This window comes from Fundulus heteroclitus, unplaced genomic scaffold (assembly GCF_011125445.2).
Source record: "Fundulus heteroclitus isolate FHET01 unplaced genomic scaffold, MU-UCD_Fhet_4.1 scaffold_47, whole genome shotgun sequence".
NCBI lineage: Eukaryota > Metazoa > Chordata > Actinopteri > Cyprinodontiformes > Fundulidae > Fundulus > Fundulus heteroclitus.
In genome coordinates, this window is record NW_023396890.1 from 1,028,139 (window position 1) to 1,054,702 (window position 26,564).

Below are 26,564 nucleotides of genomic sequence, written 5' to 3' on the forward strand. Positions count from 1 at the left end.
CACGGACCAACAGCGTTAATGTTAAATAAGACAATGCAAACGTCTGTTTTATTGTCAGTAAAACATTTCAATGCACATACAGTACGCTGCAGCTCTGCTCTCCTTCACCTGCCGTATGTTTCACTATCAGGCACTTAACATGGAAATGTTACTTAGAGCAGAGAGGGAGCTGAGCGGGAAACGCTGCTCCCACTTTTTACAATCAGTGAGTGGTTATTTTCTGGAGGAATGCATGCGTCACCACTACAGGTTCACCCTCCAAGTATCTCCAATGTTTCAAACACATCCTGTAGTTCTGATATTCAACCCTGGAAGAGCATTAAAACAACATCTATACCTATAAAAATAACTAATCTGATTGCTTTCCTTTCCGACGTACTCGTGCAGCGCTTGGAAATGCATCGTTAAAAGAGACGATTAGCAGTTAAAAGTCTAAATATACACAGTGTACTTATACAAGTCTGATCGGATTATTGTGCAATGAGTCCTCCGCTACAAAGTGCGTTGCACTAACAACAACAAAAAAAAAAACAGTCACAATCATGGATCAACACACAGATAAGGAATATCAACACATCTTGAACTCACAACGTGCCTGCGTGTGCGTTAAGGCACACGATATTTCCTGATCCCCTGAATTGCACATATCAGAATTAAACAGTAACACGGCAGGACCAATACTGACACCATGTGACAGCACATGCACACGGTTAAATAAAATAAAATAAAATAAAACGCAACAGGCTCAGGAATTAGCTGGAAGCAGTTTTTACGTCTCAAAGTCCTCCAGGCCCAGCAGCACCGTCTTGGCCGTGTTCTGGAACAGCGCCGCCCGGTTCTGCTGCTCGCCCTTCTTCACCCAGTGGCCGTAGATGCGGAAGGCGCAGCCGTCGATGAGCTTGCGGACGCCGCGGAGGGAGTAGGGGTCCCTGGCCAGCACGTCCCGGGTGAGGGGCCGGGCCCTGCGGTACCGGCTGTACATCCGGATACAAGCCAGGACGCTCACGATCAGAACCTGGACAAGCAGAGCAGCCGTCAGTGAGCGAGCGCCCGCCGCCCTCCTCCTACAACTCTGCTATAAATAACAACGTTTTCATTTATAACAGCCGTTTAAAGAGCTCCAGTATTTTTATTAAAAACACAAAAAGTAGGGATTTATTTTCTGTTTAGTCACGTTCAATAAAGTTCTGCTTTTGAGTAAAAGTTGCTGAATATTTATGGCAAAAAGTGTCTGATTAGAAACTGAATTCTTCGTGGGTAGCACTGTTGCCCTGAAGCAAGAAGGTCCTGGGTTCAAATCCCAGCCTGGAGTCTTCCTGCATGTTCTCCCTGTGCATGCCGGGTTCTCCAGGTTCTCCCAGAGTCCGAAATCAGGACTGTTGGGATAATTGTATGGCTTAAAAATAAAATCCATCAATTTAAAACTTTTTTTTTACAGAATCACATTCATCCATTTTCTTCCCTTTTGTGTTATAAAAACAAAATGCTGAATTTATTTTTAAAGACTTACTTTTATTGAATTAATTTCATGTAGGAATTACCCTTAGTTCAAAGTGCAACTTATTACGAGCTTTAAAACATGTTTAGAAAACAAGAAGGCCGCCCTGCCGTAGTAAATAAATGTTTTCTGCTAGCTGTATAACACGTCTAAGAACAGGCTTCACTTCACACCAACTTAAAAATAAGTAAATGAATAAATTAAAGTGCCTCGTTTTTGGGGAAAAAGCTTTCCTCTTTGGTTTATTTTGACAATAAATTTCCCTAAACATATATTCAACATTGCTGCTGCTACTATAACAATTTCCCCTTTTTGGGACTGATATGGTGCAAACTTTAATTTGCCAAAATCAAATCATCAGGAGTTTGAATTAATCGCTAAAATGGATTTATCACCCAGACTTACTTTAATGATCCCAGGGGGAAATTACTTTTGTTACATGCTCCAGAATACACACATAGTATATATATATATATATATATATATATATATATATATATATATATATATATATATATATATATATATATATATATATATATATATATATATTTACAACATTCCACACAAGGTTTTACCATATCACAATAGTCACCATCACTTCACTTGAGAATCCCAGTGAAGTGATGGTGATGTTGTGCAAAGAACAGTGCAGAGAATGCATAAATGACAGCATGGATAAGCCGGTAAAGATAAAGGATGCATGAACACTTTGTGTTGAACTATCTTTCATTTTATGACGATTTTAATTCGTCAGTAACAATTTCTCCACCTGCATCCACCGTCTGTCCAACATCATGACTCCAGACCCCGGATGTTGAGCTCTGATACTTTTAACCCTCCAGGATCACATGGATGTTCTACTTTCACGCTATAAATGAAAATCTTTCCAATCTGCATATCCATATTCAGCACAAAAAAGAAAAAGGCTCACCCTAAACGTCTTCCTGGGACTGAAGAGACGGACGTCCTCCTTCTGGTACAGCCTGAAGAAGGGATGAGCTAAAGCTTGCTCTGCAGTGAGCCTGGCAGCCGGATCTACCACCAGCAGCCTGGATATCTGAGCAGGACGACATCGTTTATCACAGATATCAGGAAAACAAACACGTTTAACTCTCATGCTCGGTCTGGGTTGGAGAAAGGCCTCCTACAGGAGCTCACCAGGTCTTTCACCGTGTCGGATCTGTCGTCCCACTCCGGTGAGCTGAACTGATAGCGGCCCTCCATGATCATCCTCAGCATCAGCATCTGTTTGCGGTGCCAGAACGGAGGCGAGCCGGCCAGCAGCGTGAAGAGGATGACGCCGCAGGCCCAGCTAACCGAGGGAGCAACGACAACAGGTGCAGAGGTCAGAGGTCAGAGCAGCAGAGCAGCGTGGCCTAAAGCTAGACAGCATGAAGGAGACTTACAGGTCCACCTCCTTGCCGTAGCCTGGATGCATCTCATCCATGGAGCATTTCAGGATTTCAGGGGCCAAATAACCAGGCGTGCCACAGAGCTCTGATTAACACCCAAACACACAAAGCCGTGTCAGACCACGTTTGAGCCGTTTGCTAATAAACTGCTGACAGAGAACCTGCAGCCGTACCTCTGAGCTTCTCTCCAGGCTGGAGCTGCACCGAGAACCCGAAGTCGGAGAGTTTGATGTGGCCGTGGTCGTCCAGGAGGATGTTCTCCGGCTTCAGGTCCCGGTGGACGATGTTGAGGGAGTGCAGGTACTGCACGGCCTCCACCAGAGCTCGCATTATGCTCCTGTTGAGACACGCAGGGAGAATTTAACCTGGATGACGGCTAACTTCTACGTGTCACCGCTTAGTAACGTTCAGTGTTTATTTCAGTTTATGGGTGAAAAGCAGTGCAGGATTCTGGCATTTCCTCATTACTGGTGCACAGAGTTGCAGTCAAAAGTTTACATACAGTCATCAATGTGACATTCATGCACATGATGAGTGTTTGTATGAATGAATGAATGAAAACTTTATTGTCATTGTCACAAGAACAACGAAATTTAAAAAGTGCCATCGATCCGTGCATATGTTTAAAAAAAAAACAATAATAAATAAATAATAAATAAATCTCTGTCTCTCAATTTACACACAATATAAGAAATAAATAACAAATAACTGATAAAAACAACTAAAAAATTAAAAATAGCACATTCTCACACACATCATCCCGCCGAGCAGACTTTACCCTTTGCTTGTTTACAACCAGCGCAACACGAAATTCACGACTGCGCCATTTTTTTTGTATCGTTTTTAATCGATGATGTGATTGGTGGTGGCGCACGCAGTTGCAGCGGCTCATTGCTCTCTCGGTCGGTGCTTTGTTTTGGCTGTTTGTAGACTGCTGCAGCTTTATTCTGAGGATTTCTTTATTTACTTTTATAGTCTCCTGTCTGGCAGTGTAGCATTAATAATTATTGTCTCCATGCCAAAAAGAGCCCAACAGATTTTACTTTCACCAGTGGAGCCTTACTGCTTTCACCATAGTGCACCGATTGATTTATATATACACACACTGCAAAAATAGAGCTAAAAATAAGAAAATATTTTATTGAAATTAGAGTATTGTTCTTTGATTTGAGCAGGTAAATAAGATTATTTGCCAGTGGAGTAAGATTTTTACACTTAAATAGGAACAAGTCATCTCCATCATCTTATTTCAAGTGCAGTTTATCTAATTATCTCATTCTAGGGGTAAAAATGCTCATTCCATTGGCTGATAATCTTATTTACCTGCTCAAATCCAAGACAAATACATTAATTTCAAGAAAATTTTACTAATTTTTAGTTCTCTTTTTGCAGTGCAAGAAGCTTTATTAGATGTTATGCTGGCACTATTTAATGTTATATGGACACTGAATCAAGTAGGTAGAAGAGAAAGCAAAAGAGAAAGAGGAGAGGAAAGGAAAGGGAGAGAACAATATATCCTCAGTTTGATCAGAACAGCAGAACCAGCTGATAAAGAATTACAGGTACAAACAACCAACGCCTTGATACAATCACTGAAGAATATACAGGATTAATTAATACGACGTGTAGAAAGTGACAGCTGAAGATAATAACAGGGGTTTTTCTGGATAGAAGTGAGTCTGTAGTACCTGGATCCACCTGTAGGTGTTGGTGAGAGTGAACTTGTGTCTGTGAGGTTTATCCATGAGAAAAATGCTCAGTAGTGTTTGTGAGGAACCAAAGAGAACCGAGGCAGACGCTGGGGAACCAGAACCCCATAGACCCAGAGTGCTGAGGATTTAGATCCCTTAGAGAGCTCTGAGTGCTGCCATCTGTTCTCCTTATCAGTAACGACCTTCCTGTTTTCAGCGACATCACACCTACTGTGTTCATTATCTGACTGCTGTGACTCTGGGGTAAAAAGGCTCTGAGAGGCCGACTGGCTGCTTGGAGGCACAGAGAGAAATAAGTGGGTGAAAAGCAGCGCAGCTGATAGCTACACATGCAGCAAGAACACTAAAGATCGTTTAAAGAAGAAGTTATGAAACACATTGGGTATTACATCACAGCTTCTAGTTTTTTTTTTAAACACTGTAGTAACGGTGGATGGATTTTAGTTATTAATCACATTAATTTAGTCATTTTGGCATCATTACTTCATTAATGTCTGAATCTTTTTTAATATTACTAAATATATCTATTACTTATTGATCCATTTATTACTTTATGCACTCATAACGTATCTGTAGCACCTCCATATATTTGTTTTTAATCTCTATATAATGTATGTACCTGTTAGGTGTTACTTTAACTAGTCAGTTAGCTATTAATTAATTCAGGGATGTGATGCTTTTGCAACCTGGGGGAGAACATAACGAGTTAAATGAGTCCATGAGGATGAGGCGGTAGAGCTGCTCACCTGGTCTCCTTCTCACTCAGAGTAACTTTTTCTGTGAGGTAGTCAAACAGCTCTCCTCTCCTCATGCTGCCGATGGAAACAAACATTAATCATTAAACACATCGTATTCTGAGACGCAGTGAAGATGTTTGCAGCTGAGCTCTTCGTCTGGATACTCACAGGTCAAACACTAAAAATATGAACGTTGTGGACTCGTAGGAATCAATGAGGGTAACTAAAGGGAACAAAAAGCGACAAGACTGTTAAAAAAATATATGTTTCTGATGCTTTTTTTCAACATGAAGGACTTGAATCAAACCAGGAGCAGAACTTGGACCTACTGATGGAGGAGTGTCCCTTCACCATGTTGAGGACCTGGATCTCCTTCAGGGTGGAGGTCTTCACCTCCTCCAGCTGCTGCACGGTCATCTTCTCCGCCGTGATCTCGATGATCTTCACGGCCAGCTCCTGGCCCGTGTGTCTGTGCACGCATCTCCTCACCACGCTGCTCACGCCGCTGCAGCACCGGGAGACACAGCAAAGTACATGATGTTCCCAGCACCTCCAGGCGGGACGCAGAGCCCCCTCCCCCTCCCCTCCCCAATGCTGCACCTACCGGCCGATCACCTCTTTGGGGTCGTACTTCTGGTAGAACTCCTTGGCTCCCACCCAGTCCGGCAATTCATCTCCGACAACGATGTCCTTGGTCATGATGGTGACTCTGCGGAGACAGTCACATGTCGGTGTTTACCGCAAACACTGAGCTAACCCCTGATAACAGCGGCTCTCTTCTGCCTCACAATAATCCCGCAGAACAGACTTTACCCTTTGCTTGTTTACAACCAGCGCAACACGAAATTCACTAATGCGCCATTTTTTTTGTATCGTTTTTATCGATGATGTGAGTCTTTGGTGTCGCCAGGCCGCCGCGGCAGGTTCACTGACCCAACAGGAAGCTACTCACCGACAGCTAGACTGGAGACGGTTCTCGTCAAACCCGCGGAGTTCGGTCACTTAAACAGGTCCGTTCCTCTGCTGGAAGCCATGACGGTCGCTAATCCGGCAACTGTAGCCCCGAAACTCGTCGCCTGGTCCCGAACAATGTTTACATTCTGGTCAGATTCCTGTAAAAGCGGTTATTGACCGGTTTTGACTGGACGTGGCAACACCGCCCCCATGAGGCCGGAGCGGAGATCGCAGCCTGAACTTTGGCTCCGGAGCTCCGAAACGACATATAAAACAAGCCCGGTGCAGTTTTTGTTCAAAATTAACCAATCATAACATTCTTTAATATTTTATCTTGCGAGAAACGCATATTTATAAGCATAATTTTAAGCAGAAGAGCCGGTCCAAACACTAGGGGGCAGTATGTCTCACCGTGGCCGTTTAATATGTAGGCAAGGAAGAGGCGCTGTCGTCACTTCCTGTTTCGTCCCCTCAATTATACATTCAATCGGTGCTGGCGGAGGTGTGTAACGTCTATATTTGTTTAGCGACCGTGTTTGTATTCATTTGTGTTGAGGCGAAATATCTCCACGGAATGACCCGCGTCTGTGTTGGTGGTCGCTGAACGATGGCGGCCATGTTTAACGGGGCATTTTGGCGCCGCACAAAGGGAGCTGCGCGGCTAGCCAGGGGTTAGCATTAGCAAGCTGCAGGGACCATTTCTGCGGAAACGTCAAAAATGAAATTGGTCGCGGTTTTAAACAACAAAAACAAGGAGTTGGCGATTTTTAAGAGCGTTTCCGATACGGAGCTGTTTAAAAACGAACCCATTCTTCCGTTTCTTTCTCGCATCAGATGGATTTGCTTTGTGTAGCATTTATTTATCATAACTGGATTAACACTGCATTTATTAGATTTGAGCTGCATAGAAATATCCTTTATTGTCCCATTGTGGGAAAATCTGGTGCGTTGGCAGCAAAGGGCAAATTTGCAGCATTAAACAGATACTGTACAGTTATTAAAAATAGCATACTCAAGAAGAAGTATGCCACTGATTAGGATTTAAGAAACATGCAAATATGTTTATGCACGAGAAACGGCTGCTGACTGTTTAAGAGACAGAATAAAAAGGCAAAATCAGCAGGGATGTAAACAGTTTTTGAGTGTGTTTTTTTTAGGAGCTGTGAGCTTCATACATGTACATCACTCCAACAGTGATTTAATCATCAAGTGGGTCAAGGGGGCATCCTTAGACAGATCAGCTGATCCTCTCAGCTGTAGATCAGCTGCAGCTCCAACAAACCACCACGTAGACCAGTGGTTCCCAACACTGGTCCTCAGGAACAGGGGGGTTCCTGAGGAACTCATTGCTGTCTCATTGCTGCCACACACCTGACTTAAATGGGTGGATGATTAAGAGGCGTCCGCAGCACTTTGTAGCTGCAGAGAGGGTCATGAATCAGGGAAGCTGGAGCAGAAACATGTCTAAAACATGCAGGACTGGGTTCCCTGAGGGCCAAGGTTGGCAGCCACTGACATATAAGATGAATGACGCAAGAACAGAGTAAAGAGGTCTCCAGGAGTTAGGGCTGGGCGATAAATCGATTTAATCGATTAATTCGAATTTACAATTCTTTAAGATTTCATTTTTGGAAAATCTGGATTTTATTTTGCCAATACACTCATTGGGTTTCCATGAAGAGAACAGCATGTGATGCTGAATATATGTTTAGGCAAATGTATTGTCAAAATATTGTTAAGTAGAAACTTTTTTTTACCATAATAAGAGGTACTTCATTTACTTATTTATTTTTTTAACTTAGTTTGAAGTTCACAAGTGCAGTGAAGCCTGTTCTTAGCTCAATGTGTAATACCACTAGCAGCAAATGTTTTGTTATATTTTCATTGTTTATAATGGCACGGCTGCCATCTTGTTTTACAAGCATGTTTCACAGCTTGTTTTTAGTTGCACTTTGAATTCAGGTCAACTCCCTGACGAAATGCTTGACATAAAAAGCAAGGTTTTAAAATAATTTCTTTAATTTCTTTTTATGAAACAAAAAAGAGGAAAAAATCGATTAATCGGATTTGGTATGATAAAATCGGAGATTTATTTATTAATCCATATCGCCCAGCCCTACCAGGAGTGTCCTCTGCACTCCAAAGGATCTCAGTCTAAGCAGGGAGAGTCTGCTCTGCCTAATTTAATTTGTGATTATTCTGCAGGTGGAGGAAAGATGTCGGGTGCCGGGGGAGGGAAGCGCCCCCTGGGAGCGGACAGTCCTCCTGGCCCACCTGAGAAAAAGAGCAAGAAAGAAGAGAAGACCACCACGACACTTATAGAACCCATACGCATAGCTGGCGTCTCCTCCACGGTAGGTCATCGTAATTTGTCTTGCCTCGTTTGCTTTGACGCATTTCTAACAACGTTGTAATTCCACCATGTTGTTGTGCAGGAGGAGATGGACATGAAGGTACTGCAGTTCAAGAACAAGAAGCTCTGCGAGCGCTTGGAGCAGAGGCAGGCGATGGAAGATGAGCTACGAGAGAAAATTGAAAAGCTGGAGAAGAGACAGGCCACTGATGACACCACCCTCCTGATTGTTAATCGGTACTGGTCCCAGGTATGAATCCCCCCTTTAGCCCCAGGGTTAGAAATCGATTAACCAGATAATCTGACCTGCATGCGTCTTAGCAGATGCTCCCAACCTCTTTTTACTTTGAAGCCCTAAAGTAACAGTTTGGCCTCCATCAGAGCTGCCCACTCTTGAACGCACAGCCAACTCATTTATCTGCTGCTTATATTGAATGTTCCTGTTTAGAGATGAGTGGTCAGTTTATTAGTGTTTGTCCTTGAAATTCTGTCTTTGTTCCACTCAGCTTTCCATTAATATCCCAGAATACAGCTTTAAACGAGCCGCCCTCTTTTTGTCTCTTTGTTTCTGTCTCTATCGTGTAAATTTATACATGATTATATTTTGAAAACAATCTGCCGTTCTTCCTTCCTACTTCTTGATTGAAAGAAAATCTCTTTAAATCTAGATCTGCCAGAGTATAGAATAATTTTGAGCGTAACTTTGTTAAATTTTCGTCGTTATTACATTTGAGATCTGCTTCTGATCCATTCCAGGAGTCTATCTAGCAACAAAAATGTGTTTTCCAAGAATTAAACAACGATCTTATTATTTAATAATTCTTGGTCATTTAAGCGTTTCTCGTTAATGAACGCCTCATCAAAACAGCCTCAACCAACATCTTCAGGCCCAGGAGACGTTCTGCGCTCCAGACTCTCTGGGAGTTTTTAGTGCCGTCCTCAGAGTTAATGTTCGTCTTATTATGTGGGAGCCTGGAGACAGAAATGGCCCAGGATGCAATCTGGCACCATTTAGAAAGGCATATTTTAATGAAATTAACTGTGAACACGCAGATGTATAATAATTTACTGCATCCCCTGACCTTCTCGTAGGGCAGGCGACTTTGTTGGGGGGGCACCCCCCTTGTTGAATCACAGTTTTATCAATAGTTGTTGTCCCCAACAGGTACATGGAGAGAAAATGACCTATTAGTGTTAGTTCGTCCTGAGTGTGGCAACGTGCCTGTTGATGATCCTAAACTTTGTATTCTTGTCAAAATGTTCCTTCATTGACATGACGGAAGAGTAGCAGTCCAACATTTTATGTCGGTTGTGCAGGTTTTAGCGTGTTTCTGCTCAAAAACAGCTGATGTTAAATTTATTCAGGCGTGTTGCACCAAGAAAAGCTTTAAAACACAGAGGATCATGGGAAATGCGCCGTTTTCTGTGTCAGTCTGGGGTTGTTTATCTGAAAGAAGCGACGTGCGCTCTGGTTTTCATTTGTAGTGGAAATTATTTCAGTTGATTTGTGACTAGGGCTGGGGATCATCTAGGATGAGCCGATTCGATACGATTCTCGATACACAGCTCACGATACGATACGATTCTCGATACATGGCTCAGCTTGCTTTGATTCCAATATCGATATTTATTACTTTGAATTAATGCTCAGTGATTCAATCACCAAAATCAGCCAAATATTATGTTTATGTTCTATTTATTGATCACAGACATATTAACAGGAAAATAAAGTGCATTTGCTTCAATGCATTTAACGTGTCACAGAAACCAAAAATGTGCCCAAACATCTGATTTTAGGGACAAAGGAGCTTCTAAAATCCTGTCGGCCGTTCCACAAATTCGTCTCACTTGCTCTCCTTCGCTGTGAATTGTAATGGTTGCGCTGTAATACCGCCCCCTGGAGGTTGGGAGGTATATCGATATTGAAAGCCAGAATATCGATATTAAATCGTTTTTAAAAATATCGATATTAATCTTTATATCGATTTTTATGCACAGCCCTATTTGTGACGCTGGATCTGTTTGCCGCTGAAATCAAGAAGATTGTTTATTTAATCTAAAGCTGATTCAAGAACAAATGCATCTATTATTACGACCCACAGCGTCCTCCATTGAGAAGAATAAAAGCATGTTGTGCGACCGCCTTAACGGTGCCAGTGAAACATGGGGACAATATGCAGTCGTTTTATTTAAATGTAGCTTTATCCAAATATTCTACCTCGAGAATTGAGAACCTAATATAATCCCAAAGGCTCATTTCTATTAATTAAACCATCATTACTTAAAATATAGATTTAATAGGTTTGTCCTGAGGTCTGCACCTTGTCTGTTCACCCTGAATGAATAAACTCCTGTGGTTCTATCACATTTCCACGGGGCTGATATTTTAGCTTAACTGTCGTCATTTTAATAATAATATTAATGGAACGTGTTGCTTGACTGCAGAAGGTAAAGCTCACAGAATAAATGTTGTGATGTTGGAAATGAAAAGGAATTACCGGGAAGATGTTGGCTAATATTGTGCACAGTTTTTCCACTAAAGGAAAACTTTTATTCCATCTTTCTGTCTGTGGTTGTCAGCTGGAAGAGAGCGTGACCGTTCTGCGCAAATGTATCGAGCCAGAACCAGCGCCGGCGTCTGCTCCTGCCCCGCCCTCAGCTCCGCCCCCAGACGCCACCGCCATGGAGGACGATGGGGTCGGCCTGTCTTCGCCCACCGCCGCGCTTCCCCCGCCGCCTCTCCCAGAGAGCCAGAGTGACGGCGGGCAGACGGAGCAGCAGGAGGAGCGTCCGGACGATCGGCGGGACGAGCCGCCGCAGCCGCCGCCTCCTGCTGGAGCGGACGAGTTAACGGCACCGGCTGAGCCGCCCTCAGATTCTAAAGCAGGTTAGCAGCTTTGTGAAAGAAGGTTGGTGTTGTTGTGGGAAAAGAAACGTACAGCTGCAGTTTGGTTGCTGAAATCTTCTCTTCATCCTTCTTCTTATTACTGCTACATTTAATTTCTAATGCACTTTTCATCAGCAACATCTCAAAGTGCTACAGAGTTAAAGCTAAAAACAAGGTAAAGGAAATTATAAACGGTAAGATAAGGTAAAAAAAAAAGCATTCATTGGCCTTTCTGAATAAAAAAAAAACAGGGTTCCCGCGGATCCTTAAAAAGTCTTTAAAGGCATTGAATTCTGTGATGTAAAACTAAGGCCTTAATTGGCATTAAAATGTCTTAAATCAGTCTTTCTTGGGTCTTAAAATTGTTACCAGGTCATAATTAAGATTTTATTTTTGTAATCCTTACCAAACAGTAAAATAATTGACACAATTAGATATTTTTTTAATATACTGAATGGCTCAATGTAACCATTGTTGGTTCCGTCCCGATAGCGGAACCAATAAAAACTGTTGCAGCCGGACCATAGCTGCGAAGACGAGTTGGCACTGCTCATGTTGTGGTTTTTAAAACTGATTTATAGTTTATGTTAGTAAGGAACAAAACAGTTTGTGAATTCAGTTCAGTAGTTGTTAAAAATCTGTAATTTGTGTGTGTGGTTTTTATTTTTAGCTTTCTTCCTATATGGAATGTTTTTAAAAAATTTTAAACATGTCTACTGGGCCAGAAAGTAATGTTTTATGTTAAAATAAACATTTGGGTGAAGTTGTCGCAACCAGGTTCATCTTGTTTATCGTGAAGTTGGTCTTAACTTTTTATTTCAAGTGGCATTAAAAAGTCTTAAAAAGCCTTGAATTTAACTTGCCTTATGCTGTAGGAACCCAGAAAAAGTTTTTCAGGCCTGTTTTAAAAGAAAACAAACGGTTCCACACACACATCCACCCGGCCGCCGATCTGGAGCAGATCAGCTGCCTGACTCGTTTTGCACAACCAATCGGTGCCGCCTGTGTCTGACTAGGGCTGAACAATTAATCGCATTTTCAATATAATCGCGATTTATAAAAACGCAATTTCCAAATCCCAGAGTCTGCAATTTTTGGCTATGTAACAAAATCTCTGCATTGTGGTTAATGCAGAGAAAAGTCAAAATTGCAATTTTGGTTGAAATATATTGTTGGCAGAACTCAATCATTTCTGCTCTGAGTTTAGATGCTGTGGGTCTTTTAGCAACTAATCTGCACAGTGAGGAAACGAATTGATTTGTTGTTTGTATATGATTAAAAAGACATGATAAATCAAACTGGGGAAAAAATCGTATTAAATCGCAATTTTAAGAAAAAAAATCTCAATTAGATTATAACGGTGTTAAGGTTTTAAAAAGCAGATCCACGTGTTGCTGCGCACTGCCAGCCAGCTAGCTGAAACTAGACCTAAGGTTTTTGCCCTCGCTTACAAACGTTTATATTTGAAACATTTCTGTTCTCATCTACGACGTGGAAACTAAAGGATGACCGCCGATCACAAGTGAATCCCTTCAAGTAATGAACAATAACTGAACAGCTAAGATCACCTCGTTGTGATGGTTACTCCATAAAGAGGAAAATTATTTTTGCTTTTTAAAAGCTCTACAAGCTTTATTTCTTCATCTATTTTGCTTAAGAATATGTTGTAAAATAACCATAAATTAATTTTATAACATATTGGAGATGCTCGTTATATTATTTCAGCAGCAGGAGGAAAGTTTGTTACTTTTTAGTTTAAATTTATGCCGTTTAGCTGATTTAACAGACTTTTATTTAAATTATTGTGACACTGGAGTATTTCTACTCAGGGTTATTTTACCATGAGATTCTCATGCAGGTCCAGGTCTGTTCCCACATGAAGTCCTCCATCATGTTTGTCTGGGCATGACGTGCTAGTTAGTGTTAAAACATCACTAATGTACTATAAGGCTTATTTTGCAAAAAATCAAAGTTGCGATACATTTTAACCATAATTGTGACGGAGCATCAGCGATGGTGACGATGTCACTGATGGAACCGCTTCATTTGCAAACTGGTTTCAAGGTTTAACTTGTAACTGACTGTGCCGCATCAGCAGTAAAGCCACATTTGAATGAAAACATTTAGATTTTCTGCATTTATTTTAGTTTCAGAGGAAAAAAAACACTATATTAAAATAGGGCTGTTCGATTTAGCCAAAAATCTAAATTACAATATATTTGTGGTTATATTTAACAATGTTAAATATAACCATAATTGTGATTTAATTTGGACTTTTCTCTGCATGAACCACAAGCAACAAGATATTTCCCTGCAGATACAGAAGTTTGTAAACCAGGACTATTCAAAACAGTAATTTTAACTGTTTTTATTAATCAGAATATTATTATTCAAGAGAATATCTTGTTGAGTTAGACATCGATCCTTGTTGAACATAAAGTGGAACCAACAAACAAGTTTATGTGTTAAACAGTCTGACCAGAACTTAATGCTGTGGTGAGATTCCTGAAAGTTTCTGGTAAAAACTATGATTATATAAACTCTAAAACAAATAATAAAACTAGATTATCTCTCTGCTGCAGCTCTCTTCCCTTCCATGTGGAGCAAACCCACTTTAGACATAATTACTGACACCTAAAGGTCGGATCTGTTAATTGTTACGTAGACAAAAATGACAGATCTCTGTCATTTGGAAATTGTGTTTTTTAAAATTGTGATTATATTGTTAGCCCTAATATACTATAGCTTTATATAACAGATTATGAATTGAGATTATTAATCTGTTTTTTCACATACTCCATATTCATTAGCCTGTTCTTTTAGGGTTAAACATTAATTATCGGGTTACATGCATAAGGCTAATCCTTACTCCACTGTCCCTGGATGAGGGAACAAAACGTGACATTTTATCGTTAAAACTTATTGTTACCCTTTTTATATCGATTTGATTTCATGCGATAATAAATTCTGCGTTGTGTTCAGACGCGTCGCCGCCGCCGCCGCCTCTGAGTGAGAATGCAAAGGGATTCTTGGCCACGCTGGAGCAGAGCAGCGAGGAGGAACTGTCCTTACACCTCCAGGACCGCATGCTGTTCAGCAAGGACGCCATAGCCCACTTAGTCCGCGTCTTTGACAGGCTGCACAGTCGCATCGAGGACATGTGCAAGGCCATCCAGGCTGCAGGTAAGCAGCGGCTGCCTTTACCCAATATGGCCGCCTGCATATTGGAGCGCGGGTTTCATGAGTTGTTTGGATTTGGTCCAACCTGTAACCGTCTGTGGGTAGCAGGTGAGGATGGTAGCCAGGCGGAGGCCAGACTGAACCCCGGCCTGCTGGACGACAACGTCCGACTGCGAGATCTGGCCACCCTGCTGCAGGGCCGACACCACAAGATGTCCCTGGAGGTACCGGTTCCTCGTCTCTGTTAGATAATTCTGCTAATATACAGGATTTCTGTTTGTAGTTTTGAGGAATTAACATGAAATTGTTCCACACTGCAGTACAATGAGTGGGTGGACAAGGTGACGAGTGCAGAAACTAAAGTCTCTGAGATGGAGACAACAGTGGAGGATCTTCAGTGGGACATCGAGAAGCTTCGCAACCGGGAGCAGAAGCTCAACAAACACCTGGCTGAGGCCATGGAGCAGGTTTGCCTTCCTCGTCGTTAACTCGTGTCTGTGCTGCTGAGTTTCCATCTGTCGGCCATTGATTTGTTTTTCCGTCATACATGAGTGGGCAGAGATAAGTATCAGAGCATGGCCGGTCCACTGCCTTTCTTCAGCAACCTCCCACCCATAAACATTATAGACGTAGACGCCTCTTTACGTGCTGGAGCGCATTCCTGCGGCGCCGCCATCTTGGGTGGGTCTCTCCTGCTCTAGGCTGGGATAACAGCTGACAGGAGTAAAGGCAGAGGGAGCAACTTTAACCTTATTTTCTGCCGCTTATGGTTACAATAACTACTGAAGGTAGATCACAGGATGCGATTCACCGTTTTAGGCTGAGATTGGCTCTGAAGATGAGCTTTACTTGGTTAGAACAATACAGAAACTCAATGTAGGGACCATCATTTTAAGATTATTATTCTGTTGTCGCTGTATTTCACAAACTAAAAAGAAGTGGCAACGTGATTTTTTTATTTTTTTTTTAACCTCCAGGATGATCAGATAGGGCTGGGCGATAAATCGATTTAATCGAATTTACAATTCTTTAAGATTTCATTTTTGGAAAATCTGGATTTTATTTTGCCAATACACTCATTGGGTTTCCATGAAGAGAACAGCATGTGATGCTGAATATATGTTTAGTCAAATGTATTGTCAAAATATTAAGTAGAAACTTTTTTTTACCATAATACGAGGTACTTCATTTACTTATTTACTTTTTTTTAACTTAGTTTGAAGTTCACAAGTGCAGTGAAGCCTGTTCTTAGCTCAATGTGTAATACCACTAGCAGCAAATGTTTTGTTATATTTTCATTGTTTGTAATGGCACGGCTGCCATCTTGTTTTACAAGCATGTTTCACAGCTTGTTTTTAGTTGCACTTTGAATTCAGGTCAACTCCCTGACGAAATGCTTGACATAAAAGCAAGGTTTTAAAATAATTTCTTTAATTTATTTTTGTGAAACAAAACGGAGGAAAAAAATCGATTAATCGGATTTGGTATGATAAAATCGGAGATTTATTTTTTAATCCATATCGCCCAGCCCTATGATCAGAGAGTAGTTTTTATTTTCTCAGCGTCTAAGATTAGCTCCTCAGACTTCACATTGTGCTTTTGCTTATCTAGAAAGGATAGATTGGTGAATCCATTGTGAAGTTGGACACATTCGTTTTGCATTTTCATTTGTTTTGCATCTTTTACAGCAGTTTTGTTCATTAGTGCGTGATAAAGAATGCCTCATTCTTCGCCTTTTCCCTCACTCTTGGTCTTCAGGCGTCTCATTTGTTTCTGTGGAGTAGAAAGAAGATAAAGGGCCTTAAGCTCCTAAAAACAGGGACTTTTCTGGGGCAAGATGTGAAAATGAGAAGCTAGGGCTGCTCCTCTTAATTTTCTAATAAATATGTTAATGTTTTGATTTTAAAGAAATGTTAAGTGTAATTTTTGTTTTTGAGGTGTTCCTTTTGTTGTTCTGAACGTAAAGCGAACAAAGACCAAGAAAAACATCAAATAAAAATAGAAAAGTCCTTTATTGCAGCAGCAAAGTGGAAGGCAGATGGAAGCATAATGATGCCCATGAAAGTAGAAAATTAAAAAATAAGAAACTGTTTATTTTCTTACAGGAAAAAAAAAATACTATACAGATAATAAAAACATTGTAGGACTGAGTAGTGTTGATGTAAAAGATGAACAAAACCTGCAACATCTGCATTTAAATCTGCATAAAAACCAACAGACTAAACTGCTAAACCAGCAGTTCCTTTCAGTCAGAAGGACCATGTTGGTCACATTAAAGGAGCAATAAGTAAATTATTTAGTGTAAAATCAACATAAATCGTTCTTATTTGTCATCCCAGGATGGAAGCAACATTCCCTGTAAACAACCAATCCTCTCCATCAACAACGTCTAAGGCTACGTTCACACTGCAGCCTGAAGTGACCCAATTCAGATTTTTTTTTTTTTTTGCCCATATGTGACCTGATTCTGATCTTTTTATTACGGTCTGAACAACACAGATCTGATCTTTTCAAATGCGACCTGTGTCTGTACGGCCAGGTCGCATTTGTCCCACCTGTACGTCACCGATACTCGACAAACATCACTAACGGTGGACCTGGCCATGCCAAAGAGGTTGGCTATTGTGCGGTAACAAGCACCTGTTGCGAGGCCATACAGCCCCACAGCAACGCGTTTACTCGCTGCTATGGCCGCCGAAGATGTGTTTTTAGGTGAGAACGCTAAAGAGATCCGCTCAGACCACTGAGCTATATTATACACTGGAGTGCTGATTTTGCTGAAAAACTGAAGTCACTGGCCGCCATCTTGCTACTCCCTACTCTCACAGAATCCCACAGGATTTGGTTGCAACAACAAGCAGTTTTCTGGCTGAGTGAAAACGTTTCACAGGTAATTCTACAGTCAGTGGATGTACTAACACTATCAACTACTAGGAAATTAGGCGCTGAAATATTTTACATGTTATTCATATTAAATATATGTACATGTATATATAAGTATGTATATATGTATATATATGTATACACATATGTAAATATATGTTTTTGTATATTGTTATTTATATATTTATAAATGTTAAACATATATATTTAAATGAATAAAATGCAAAATATTTCAGCACAAGACTTTCTCAGTACTTGATAGTTTTAGAACATAACATAAAAGTATATGGCATTTGACATTTTAAAAGTCTTAAGCCCCCCCTGAACATGAGAAAATCCTCGTTATTCGATGCTGTAGCGCACATATTCCCTAGTTACTGGGGGGAAATAGGGAGTACCAATATGGCGGCTGGTGGCTTCAAAGCGACTCGTTCTAACAGACGGTGATTAGCACTCCAGTGTATAATACAGATCAGTGGTTCAGACGCACATAAAGGTTGCCTTTCTCATTTGAAAATTATGAATGAAGTCCGTATCAGTAAAGCCGTTCACATCACAACTCCGTTGGTAAAGTGCTGCTCCCGTTGGAGAATAACGTAAAAAAACGCAAGATACGCTGCAGCATTATAATCCATGTTTACTTCTGCAAACAATGAGCACGCTTTGCTACGTATGACGTCATCGCGTCCTCTACTGCGCCTGCGGGACACTTAGGCGCATGAATGCAGTTCACACAGGAGATCACATACAAGTCGCATATATTTGGAAATGTGAACGGACACGCAAAAAAATCCGATTTCACAAAAAAAATCAGAATTGAGCATCAAGACCTGCAGTGTGAACGTAGCCTAAGTCACGTTTTCCTCCTTTTCAAACCTAGAGGTGTTAGGTTTGGTTTAAAGTCTGGAACGACTTCGGTTCAGAGTGTAGCCCGTGTTTACTTCCTGGTTCCTGAGCCAATCATACGAGAGTTCCCAACACAGAGCAGAGTTTGATATTTTATGTTGGGGAAAAAAGCAGCAGCCTGCAAACATGGAAGCCGGTAAGAGAAGCGGACCAGAAATGGAAGAGAACTTTATAGACGTGTTAAAATTTAGTGCAACAATGGGTGTCCGTGAAAAGCATTGTGTATGTGTAGTTCCACTTTTAACCACTAGGTGTATTACTTACTGTTCCTTTAACCTACCAGGAGTATGAATACTTTTGGGCTTAACTGTATGAATATATATTCTTAGTGGCTCTTGGTTGTTTTTGACGCGTCATTAATTTCCTTCCTGCAGCTTAAATCTGGATACAGCAGCACCGGCAGCTCAGGTGGCCTAGCTGGAGGACAGATAACTCTGAACATTCAGAAGGTGAGTAGAGAGACCTTTTCCTCCAAGGCCAGCTGGCATGCAGCGGTAACACCGTCAGCGTCTCTAAATTATTGTTTTTCTTTGTCAGTTTGAGAGTCTGAATGCAGAGCTGGAGCACAACCAGGAGCTGGCTAACAGCCGCATGGCAGAGCTGGAAAAACTGCAGCTGGAGCTCCAGGAGGCTGTGAGGGAGAGCGAGAAGCTCAAGGTGAAGAGCGTACGCTTAATTAGTCTGGAGCGTTTAGTTTTTTTTAAACCTACAAATATGTAAAATATGAGTCTGATTTATTTTTATTTTATCTTTCAGATGGACCTGCGCAATATTCCAGAAGAAGTAGTGAAAGAAACGTCAGAATATAAATGCCTGCAGTCGCAGTTCTCGCTGCTCTACAATGAATCTCTTGGAGTTAAGACTCAGCTGGATGAGGCGCGGGCGCTGCTGCTCACCACCAAGAACGCTCACCTCAGACAGATCGAGCACATGGAGGTGAGTCCAGGCTGGTGCAGCGTCGTCTGCGTGTTTCCAGCGCTTCATCAGAACCGTGCTGTTCTGTTTGCCGCTCAGAGCGACGAGCTGTCCCTGCAGAAGAAGCTGAGGACGGAGGTCATCCAGCTGGAGGACACCTTGGCCCAGGTCCGCAAAGAGTACGAGATGCTCCGCATCGAGTTTGAGCAGAACCTGGCCGCCAACGAGCAAGCAGGTATTTTCATTTCATTTATTCACGCTCCGCTGCAACAGACAGTTCATGAGAGAGGTAGAAAGAACATTTCTTATATAGTTACCCCCAAAAAAACGGCATTATAACATAAATACCAGTTTAACATCTATCCACAGACCAACAAGTGGAAATATCTACATAATACATGAGGTCCTGCGCTGAGTTCCTTATGTTTAAGCTGCCAGTTTAAGTTGATCACTGTGGTAAATGTGAAGAAATCCAAACGCATCGGGGCAAAGACTCGTTCTCCCCAAAGATCCGGATCCCCGGCACCAACAGAGCAACGTGTCTGCTGGTCAGGGCCAGGAGGACTAAAGGTCTAAAGCAGGGGTGTCAAACATACGGCCCTGTGGCTAAATGCATTATCATTATAAAAAAAAAAAAGAAAAATTTTTTTTTTTTTTTTTCCAGTGTCCTGTCTGGCAATGTGGCAATAAGATGCCACAAAGAGCTCATCAGATTTGACTTTCACAAGTGGACAAGATAAAAGGAAGAGAATGATAAAACAATTATTGAAAAAAACATGTACTTCGTTTAATTGAAAATATGCAGTTCCTATATTGTCCATGAGGGGCGCTGTGTTTTAATTAGCAGATTAAGCTTCAGGTGTGGAAAAATTCTAATCATTTCTTAATTTTTATCTGTTTGATGTATTTTGTCATGTAGGACAGTGTTTTTAAGTTCCAAAAAATGTGAATAAATGTTTTTCAACATTGTACAATCACTGTGATCAGTTCTTATGCATAATGCAAGAGTAAATGTTTAACTGAGTAAAAGTATTGTTGAAATTGCACATACTTTTCTTAAAAACGCTGAGGTTATTCATAATATATTGTGTAAAATTAACTTAATATAAAAATCAACAACAAGTCCACATTTATTAGTTCTATTTAATCTTGCAATGAGTTTACTTGTGTGGCCCTCTTGAGATCAGATTAAGCTGAATGCGGCCCCTCAACCAAAATGAGTTTGACACCCCTGGTCTAAAGGAGCAACACCATCAGACTCAGATGGAGCGGTTTACCCTCATCTGAGGCCAGAGGTCCCTCTGTCAGGGATGAACATGTTCTCATCCTGGATAGAGAGGAACGGTGGTTTGACAGTAAAGGAGGAGAAACAGTCGTTAAACCGGTGGAGGCCTGCAGGTCCAGTTGTCCTCCAACGCTGTAATGACTCCGTCCCCGGTGAAGATCAGGTGACAGGCTGGTTAGTCGGCTGATGGTCCTCTTTTGCACCTGACCAACCCGTGCTGATTGTTACCGTTAAACTTGTTGATCCACTGAGGGAAGCTTCTGCTTATGAGGCAGAATTTGCCTGAAACTCCATCAGACTGAAGAAGTCTGATGGAGAAGAGAGGAAACATTTCAACAAAGAACCGTCCAGAGGACCTGCTCCACTTCCTGTTTGTGCTGTTGTTTTATTTTGAGTGGTTCTTTTTGTATTTTTGATTTGCCGGTGAAGATTCTCAGTCATCCAGGTCATGGTCATTCAAAAAAAAAGTAATAAAAACAAAGCATCTGGACATCTCCAGGAAGCTTTCTCAATTCAAAAAGTCTGGAGTAATGATGAGTAACAAGCTTTATACTACTGCCTAACAAAGGTCTTATAGTGGCTTAGATAACATGCAAATTCAACCGTAACAGGTCCACCCCTTAGTAATGGGCGGTCGTTAAAGCCATTAAGCCAGCAGATTGGACTGAAACTGGTCCACTCCTCTGTAACGAGGAGTCGTTAGGGTCGTTATTGGCTTGGAGCCAATAACGACCCTAACGACTCCTCGCATGTTATCTAAGCCATTATAAGGCCTTTGTTTGCAGTAGTATAAAGCTTGTTACTCCACATTACTCCAGACTTTTTGAATTGGGAAAGCTTCCTGGAGAGGAAGCGAAACGTCTTCAACTACGGAAAACAAGTCCAGTTGCTTTGTTTTTATTTTTGATTTATTTTAGGTGTGTTTGTATGTTATTGTTAATTTCTTTTCTGTTTTTTTTGTTTTAAATGTAAGGACATGGACAGCACTTTGGTCAATGTGGGCTTATAAAGTAATCTGTAAATAAAGGTTGGTTAATTATTCAGAATCTGAGACAAGGTGAAGAAGCAGAAGATGAAGAAGGCTGTTTTTTTTTTAACCTTAAAGTAAATTACAGGAGTAGAAAACTGTCATCTCCTAATATCAACCCTTATTTCAGACAGAATGATTTTATATTGCTGCAGCCATCACAGAATAATGTATATAATTAATCAAACAACCAGATAACGCCGACATCAGCCGTTTACACAATCATCTATCTCTGCGTGCTCCTTATAAAACTGAATCAGTTCGGCTTGCAGATAAAGATCCGCGCCTCTAAACGGCGAACCGGCGCCGCAGTAAACGCTGCATATGCTTCCGTTTGCATGAAGATGTCCCCTGATCACACGCTGACCTCGCCTTAAACCTTTATTCTTGTCTCGTTTAGGACCAATCAACAGGGAGATGCGACACCTGATCAGCAGCCTTCAAAACCACAACCTGCAGCTGAAAGGCGACGTGCAGCGCTTCAAGAGGAAGCTGCGGGAAACGCAGCTGGAGATCAATAAGGTAGATGGGAGCGATTTACTGACCGATAATTCAATAAACCAGATAAACCAGATAAACCAGAACCTCGTTTTACTCAAACCCTGCCAGGCGGCGTTAATTCTCCGCACCTTTTCTTTTGCCTTTAACGACAGCTACGCTGCCAGAGCGGCGACTCGGGGGTTCTGATCCTAGAGGAGACGACCAGCGACAGCATCGACGTCAAAAAGGAGGAGGACGAGGACCAGGAGGAAGAGGAGGAGAGGAGGAAGGAGCTGGAGAGACAGCGGGCTCGGGAAAGGGAGCGGGAACGAGAGCGGGAGGCGGAACGGGAGCGAGAGAGGGAGCGGGAGAGGGAGAGGCAGCGCAGCGACGAGCTGAAGAGGAAAGACTCTGACACCCTGAAGATGCTCCGCGTGGAACTCAAGTAGGTTCATCACCGCGTTTCATCCAGACACGACTTACTGTAACGACTTTAAAGACATTTCTCCGTCTGTTTCCACCAGGAAAGCCCAGGAGTCTCAGAAGGAGATGAAGCTCCTGCTGGATATGTACAAATCAGCTCCAAAGGAGCAAAGAGACAAAGTGCAGCTTATGGCCGCCGAGCGCAAATCAAAAGCCGAGGTTTGTTTGAGTCTTTTCTTTTTTCTGTCCAGGTGTCGAGTTTGAATGTGACGCGCCGAGTCGCAGCTCCCATGCTGCCGTTACGCTGAGACTTAATAAATAATAATTTAGTTTATTTCTCTTTTCAAATGTTTAAAACGACGGCGGGACGTGTTGCTTTGGTTTCTGAAACAGCAGCAACACTTTTTGGTGTAGAGGTTGTTGCTAAGCGAAGAAGACTCAAACATACATTTTTTTTAATTAAAGCTTTTTAAAGAAGTCAAATGAAGCACGGAAATGTGAAAAAAGATATTTGAGAGGAAGCTATTCAACTCATTATGGCTGCGAGAGAGAGCAAAACGTTCAGCTGATAACAGGAAGGCTGGATGGAGTCTAGCAAAGTTTCTCTGTTTTACCCCGTTGGTTTTTGTAATTTATTTTATTGGTTTATTAAACAGGGACAATGTGCATGAATTAAAATTGCGGTAAATGCACCAGAATTCGCTAAAGGGCTATTTTTCATCCATTGTCCCTGGAATATGTCTAATTAAAAATGATTATGCAGTGAAACAATACAAAGTTAAGATAGACTTAACTTTACAAATTTTGTTATACAGTGAAGCAAAGCAGGCCAAGATACAAATATAATGTAATGTAAAAGTTTTAACAGAACGATTTTAAATGTTCATCAGTTTAAGAAAATAAAAGTGCTGACACGTCAGATGTGAACAACTTCTTTAAATGTTCTTTAAACTGTTTCTATTTTGCAAAAAAGACTCTATGGCTTTTATTTTTTATTTGCCAGGTTATGTACAATAGGAACACAGCATACATGAACATTTTAGCTGTCTGCAACAATAAACGTGATCTTATTTTAAAATAAAAGAAGGTAATCTTATAAACCATAAATGTAACTTTTTGTGTCTGAGATTTAAAAATACGTTTTGAGTCTATTATGAAACATACGTACCTGCCTCATAATTTGCAACGTTAGATTTCGAGAAGAACCTCCTAACTAATTAATTTTACGTTCTGATACGCAGACATTAGACTGTTAATGTTTAACCAGCTACTTACATTATGTTTAAATATGTATAAATCACAGTATCATCTGCGTACATTTGAATAAATACATTTGGACAAACTGAAGGGAGATAATTTATATAAAAGAAGCTGGCTGGGTGTGTGGGGGGGGGGGTAAAATATAATCTTTGATTCTTTCTGACTGTGATAAATATGTTGTCAAAAGCTTGTTAATGTAAATGTTGGCACTCTTATTGGTTGGAATAAGGGTTTATTATCTCAGCGGGACAGATCTGATGCTTCAGTCATTTTTCTAATGTGACGCCGTAATGATTCTGTCTTTGTTTTCAAACAGTGAGTCCCTGTTTTACAGCAACTGCTTTTCCACACATGATTAATTAAAATAAAAAGACGGGCTTAGATGTAGACATCTGAGTATAAAGTGCTTGGGTTTGCCATTTTATATATATATATATATATATATATATATATATATATATATATATATATATATATAATGACTTTAGTATGAGTGATGTGAAAGAAATCCTTGTATTTTCCCCTCCCTATACATCAGAACATCAAGTGTTTGAGAATTTCACGTGCTGCTTTTCCAAATCTGCAAAGTTTGACAAAAGGGGAAAAAACAGATTTGATTGAGTCGAGTCTGGAGCTGCAATATCACCGTAACAGCGGACGGCTTGGATGCTCTATTTAAAAAAAAAAAAGTAAAGCAATAAAGCTCGGCTTATCAGTGATAAATCTGGGTTGGATGGACTCTAACCGCCCTTTATTCCAACTCCTGAAGCCTGGTTTTAGTTGCTAAAGCTCACTGCCGACATCGTTTCATGACAAAAGAGAGAATCAATGTCATCGTCGCAATTAAATATTTTGCAGATACGGTGCAGCCTCAGTGGAGACGATATAAAAGGAAAATTAACAGTTTTGCTGCATGATTCCATCTAACTTTACGTGAAGAGAAACTTAAATTAATGCCTTTAATGTGTGCAGTTAAGGAAAAACAATGAACGCGGTTAATCACAGCTGTGAGCGTCTGGAAACGGAGTAAATCAGATTAAGAAGATGGTTTAATTTGCACCCTTCTGCGTCCAGGTGGAGGACCTGAGGATGCGAGTGCGAGAGCTGGAGGAGAGGGAACGGAAAGAGAGCAAGAAGCTGGCCGACGAGGACGCCCTGAGGAAGATCCGCGTGGCGGAGGAGACCATCGAGCATCTGCAGAAGAAGCTCGCCGCCACCAAGCAGGTTTGTCTGCCGTCGCCTTCCTGACGCCTTCCTGCTAACAGCGCTGCTAACAGAATAAAGGTCCGAGTCCTCGTCTCTACCTAATTATCATGTTTGGGACGCCACCCGAGATTAACAGCCAGCTGTTTTACGAGTGAAACCAGAAGTTCTCCTAATCTTAGCGATCTGAGGAGGAACTGAAACCCGGCGCTGTGATCTGATCAGCTGAGCGTGATAATCTGAACCCACTGGTTTTGGTTTGAGTTGCCTGGTGCTGCTGGAAACAGCCGAGCAGACGTCTCCTCTGGCTGCAGGACATTTTTTCAATCATTGCTGCTTTTGGTTTTGCTTCTGATTTCTCTTTGGTTTGGAAATTTTGCCTAAAAGGAAAAAAAGAAAAGTGATAATGATGAGAAACTAGTGGTTCCCTGATGAGGATGGGTGGTTGCTGATGCTGATCAGTCATTGAGAAACGAGCGTTGCAGACACAGTTACACACTTCCTGCCTCCAGCGCCGCGTGTTGAGCTTTAGCATCGTGACGGAGTTACACTAAACTGTCCTGCTCCTGTTCTTCACAAGCGGACTTTCTCTAAACCAGGACGGCTGCGTGGAGCATCGCCTGAAACATAAAAAGCAGAAAGTTGTTTTTTTCTGCTCTAAGCTTGGATTTTAGTGTCTTGTATTAAGTTGTGGTCGAGCTGCTGGAGACAAAGCCGCAGACCCACCTGGACCCGGAGCCAATTAAGCGCCTCCTTCACTAACGACGTCGCTGCAAAGAGCGAAAAGCTCTTGGATGGTTGGGGAGAACGCCTGAAGCTACAGAAAACAACAGGCTAACAGCGTCTAGCGGGTCGTTTTTCTCTTTTAGGAACATGCAGCAACCAGAAGTTAACATCAGGAGTTGAATCAATCAATCTGACACTATATATATATATATATATATATATATATATATATATATATATATATATATATATATATATATATATATATATAAATAAAAAAAACTGGATTTGGACCCTGAGGTGATGAATGAGCTCCTTTCAGAACCACTTTAAAAACAGCTGCATGTTTATTTTTTTACATGTCCTGTCTGGCTGTGCAGCATTAAGAATTATTGACTTAATGATGACTCAAAGATGACGAGTCCAACGGTTTTTACCTTCATCAGTGGAGCCTTACTGCTTTCACCATAGAGCTCCGCTTGATTTATACATGCAGGCAGTGGTGTCAAAAGTACACACATTTGTTACTTAAGTAAAAGTATAGATAATGCAGTTTAAAAACACTATGGTAAAAGTTGAAGTATCAACTTGACCTCTTTACTCAAGTAAAAGTGAAAAAGTATGTGCTCCAAAAAATACTTAAAGTATAAAGTAACCTTTAAAAAAATGCCACTATATGAATTGAAAGCTTAATTTAAACACTGATTAGTTCTACATGTG

At 41.2% G+C, this 26,564-nt stretch overlaps 2 protein-coding genes across 5 annotated transcripts in view; one reads left to right on the forward strand and one right to left on the reverse strand.

Moving 5' to 3' along the window:
- Window positions 1-15: 15 nt before the first annotated feature.
- Window positions 16-6,535, reverse strand: phkg2 (phosphorylase kinase, gamma 2 (testis)). Its single transcript, XM_012863149.3, has 10 exons — window positions 6,315-6,535; window positions 5,967-6,071; window positions 5,692-5,867; window positions 5,531-5,585; window positions 5,372-5,437; window positions 3,087-3,250; window positions 2,908-2,998; window positions 2,660-2,813; window positions 2,433-2,558; window positions 16-1,015 (listed from the first exon to the last, which is right to left on the reverse strand). The coding sequence occupies exons 2-10, from the start codon at window positions 6,059-6,061 to the stop codon at window positions 770-772; spliced, it is 1,173 nt and encodes a 390-aa protein (XP_012718603.1). The 5' UTR covers window positions 6,062-6,071; window positions 6,315-6,535; the 3' UTR covers window positions 16-769.
- Window positions 6,536-6,734: 199 nt separating this feature from the next.
- Window positions 6,735-26,564, forward strand: part of rnf40 (ring finger protein 40) — a 30,189-nt gene continuing 10,359 nt past the window's right edge. For 2 of the 4 annotated variants that reach the window (XM_021316745.2, XM_021316746.2), the window contains exons 1-15: window positions 7,762-7,816; window positions 8,522-8,670; window positions 8,752-8,919; window positions 11,250-11,556; window positions 14,539-14,739; window positions 14,842-14,960; window positions 15,057-15,203; window positions 18,900-18,974; window positions 19,063-19,182; window positions 19,282-19,461; window positions 19,540-19,675; window positions 22,153-22,274; window positions 22,406-22,677; window positions 22,757-22,874; window positions 24,990-25,139. In XM_021316745.2, the coding sequence (XP_021172420.2) occupies window positions 7,777-7,816; window positions 8,522-8,670; window positions 8,752-8,919; window positions 11,250-11,556; window positions 14,539-14,739; window positions 14,842-14,960; window positions 15,057-15,203; window positions 18,900-18,974; window positions 19,063-19,182; window positions 19,282-19,461; window positions 19,540-19,675; window positions 22,153-22,274; window positions 22,406-22,677; window positions 22,757-22,874; window positions 24,990-25,139 (2,304 nt within the window). In that variant the 5' untranslated portion in view covers window positions 7,762-7,776. Of the gene's footprint in view, window positions 6,819-7,761; window positions 7,817-8,521; window positions 8,671-8,751; window positions 8,920-11,249; window positions 11,557-14,538; window positions 14,740-14,841; window positions 14,961-15,056; window positions 15,204-18,899; window positions 18,975-19,062; window positions 19,183-19,281; window positions 19,462-19,539; window positions 19,676-22,152; window positions 22,275-22,405; window positions 22,678-22,756; window positions 22,875-24,989; window positions 25,140-26,564 lie in introns of those variants that run through there. The other 2 variants (XM_036132010.1, XM_036132009.1) reach the window with 2 other exon arrangements.

Coding starts and splice junctions, on each gene's coding strand:
- phkg2 (XM_012863149.3), bottom strand. CDS start 6,061: ATGACCAAGGACATCGTTGTCGGAGATGAATTGCCGGACTGGGTGGGA. Junction 5,868..5,966: donor CCCAAAGAGGTGATCGGCCG/GTAGGTGCAGCA, acceptor CCGGTGCTGCAG/CGGCGTGAGCAGCGTGGTGA. Junction 2,559..2,659: donor CCGACACGGTGAAAGACCTG/GTGAGCTCCTGT, acceptor CGTCCTGCTCAG/ATATCCAGGCTGCTGGTGGT.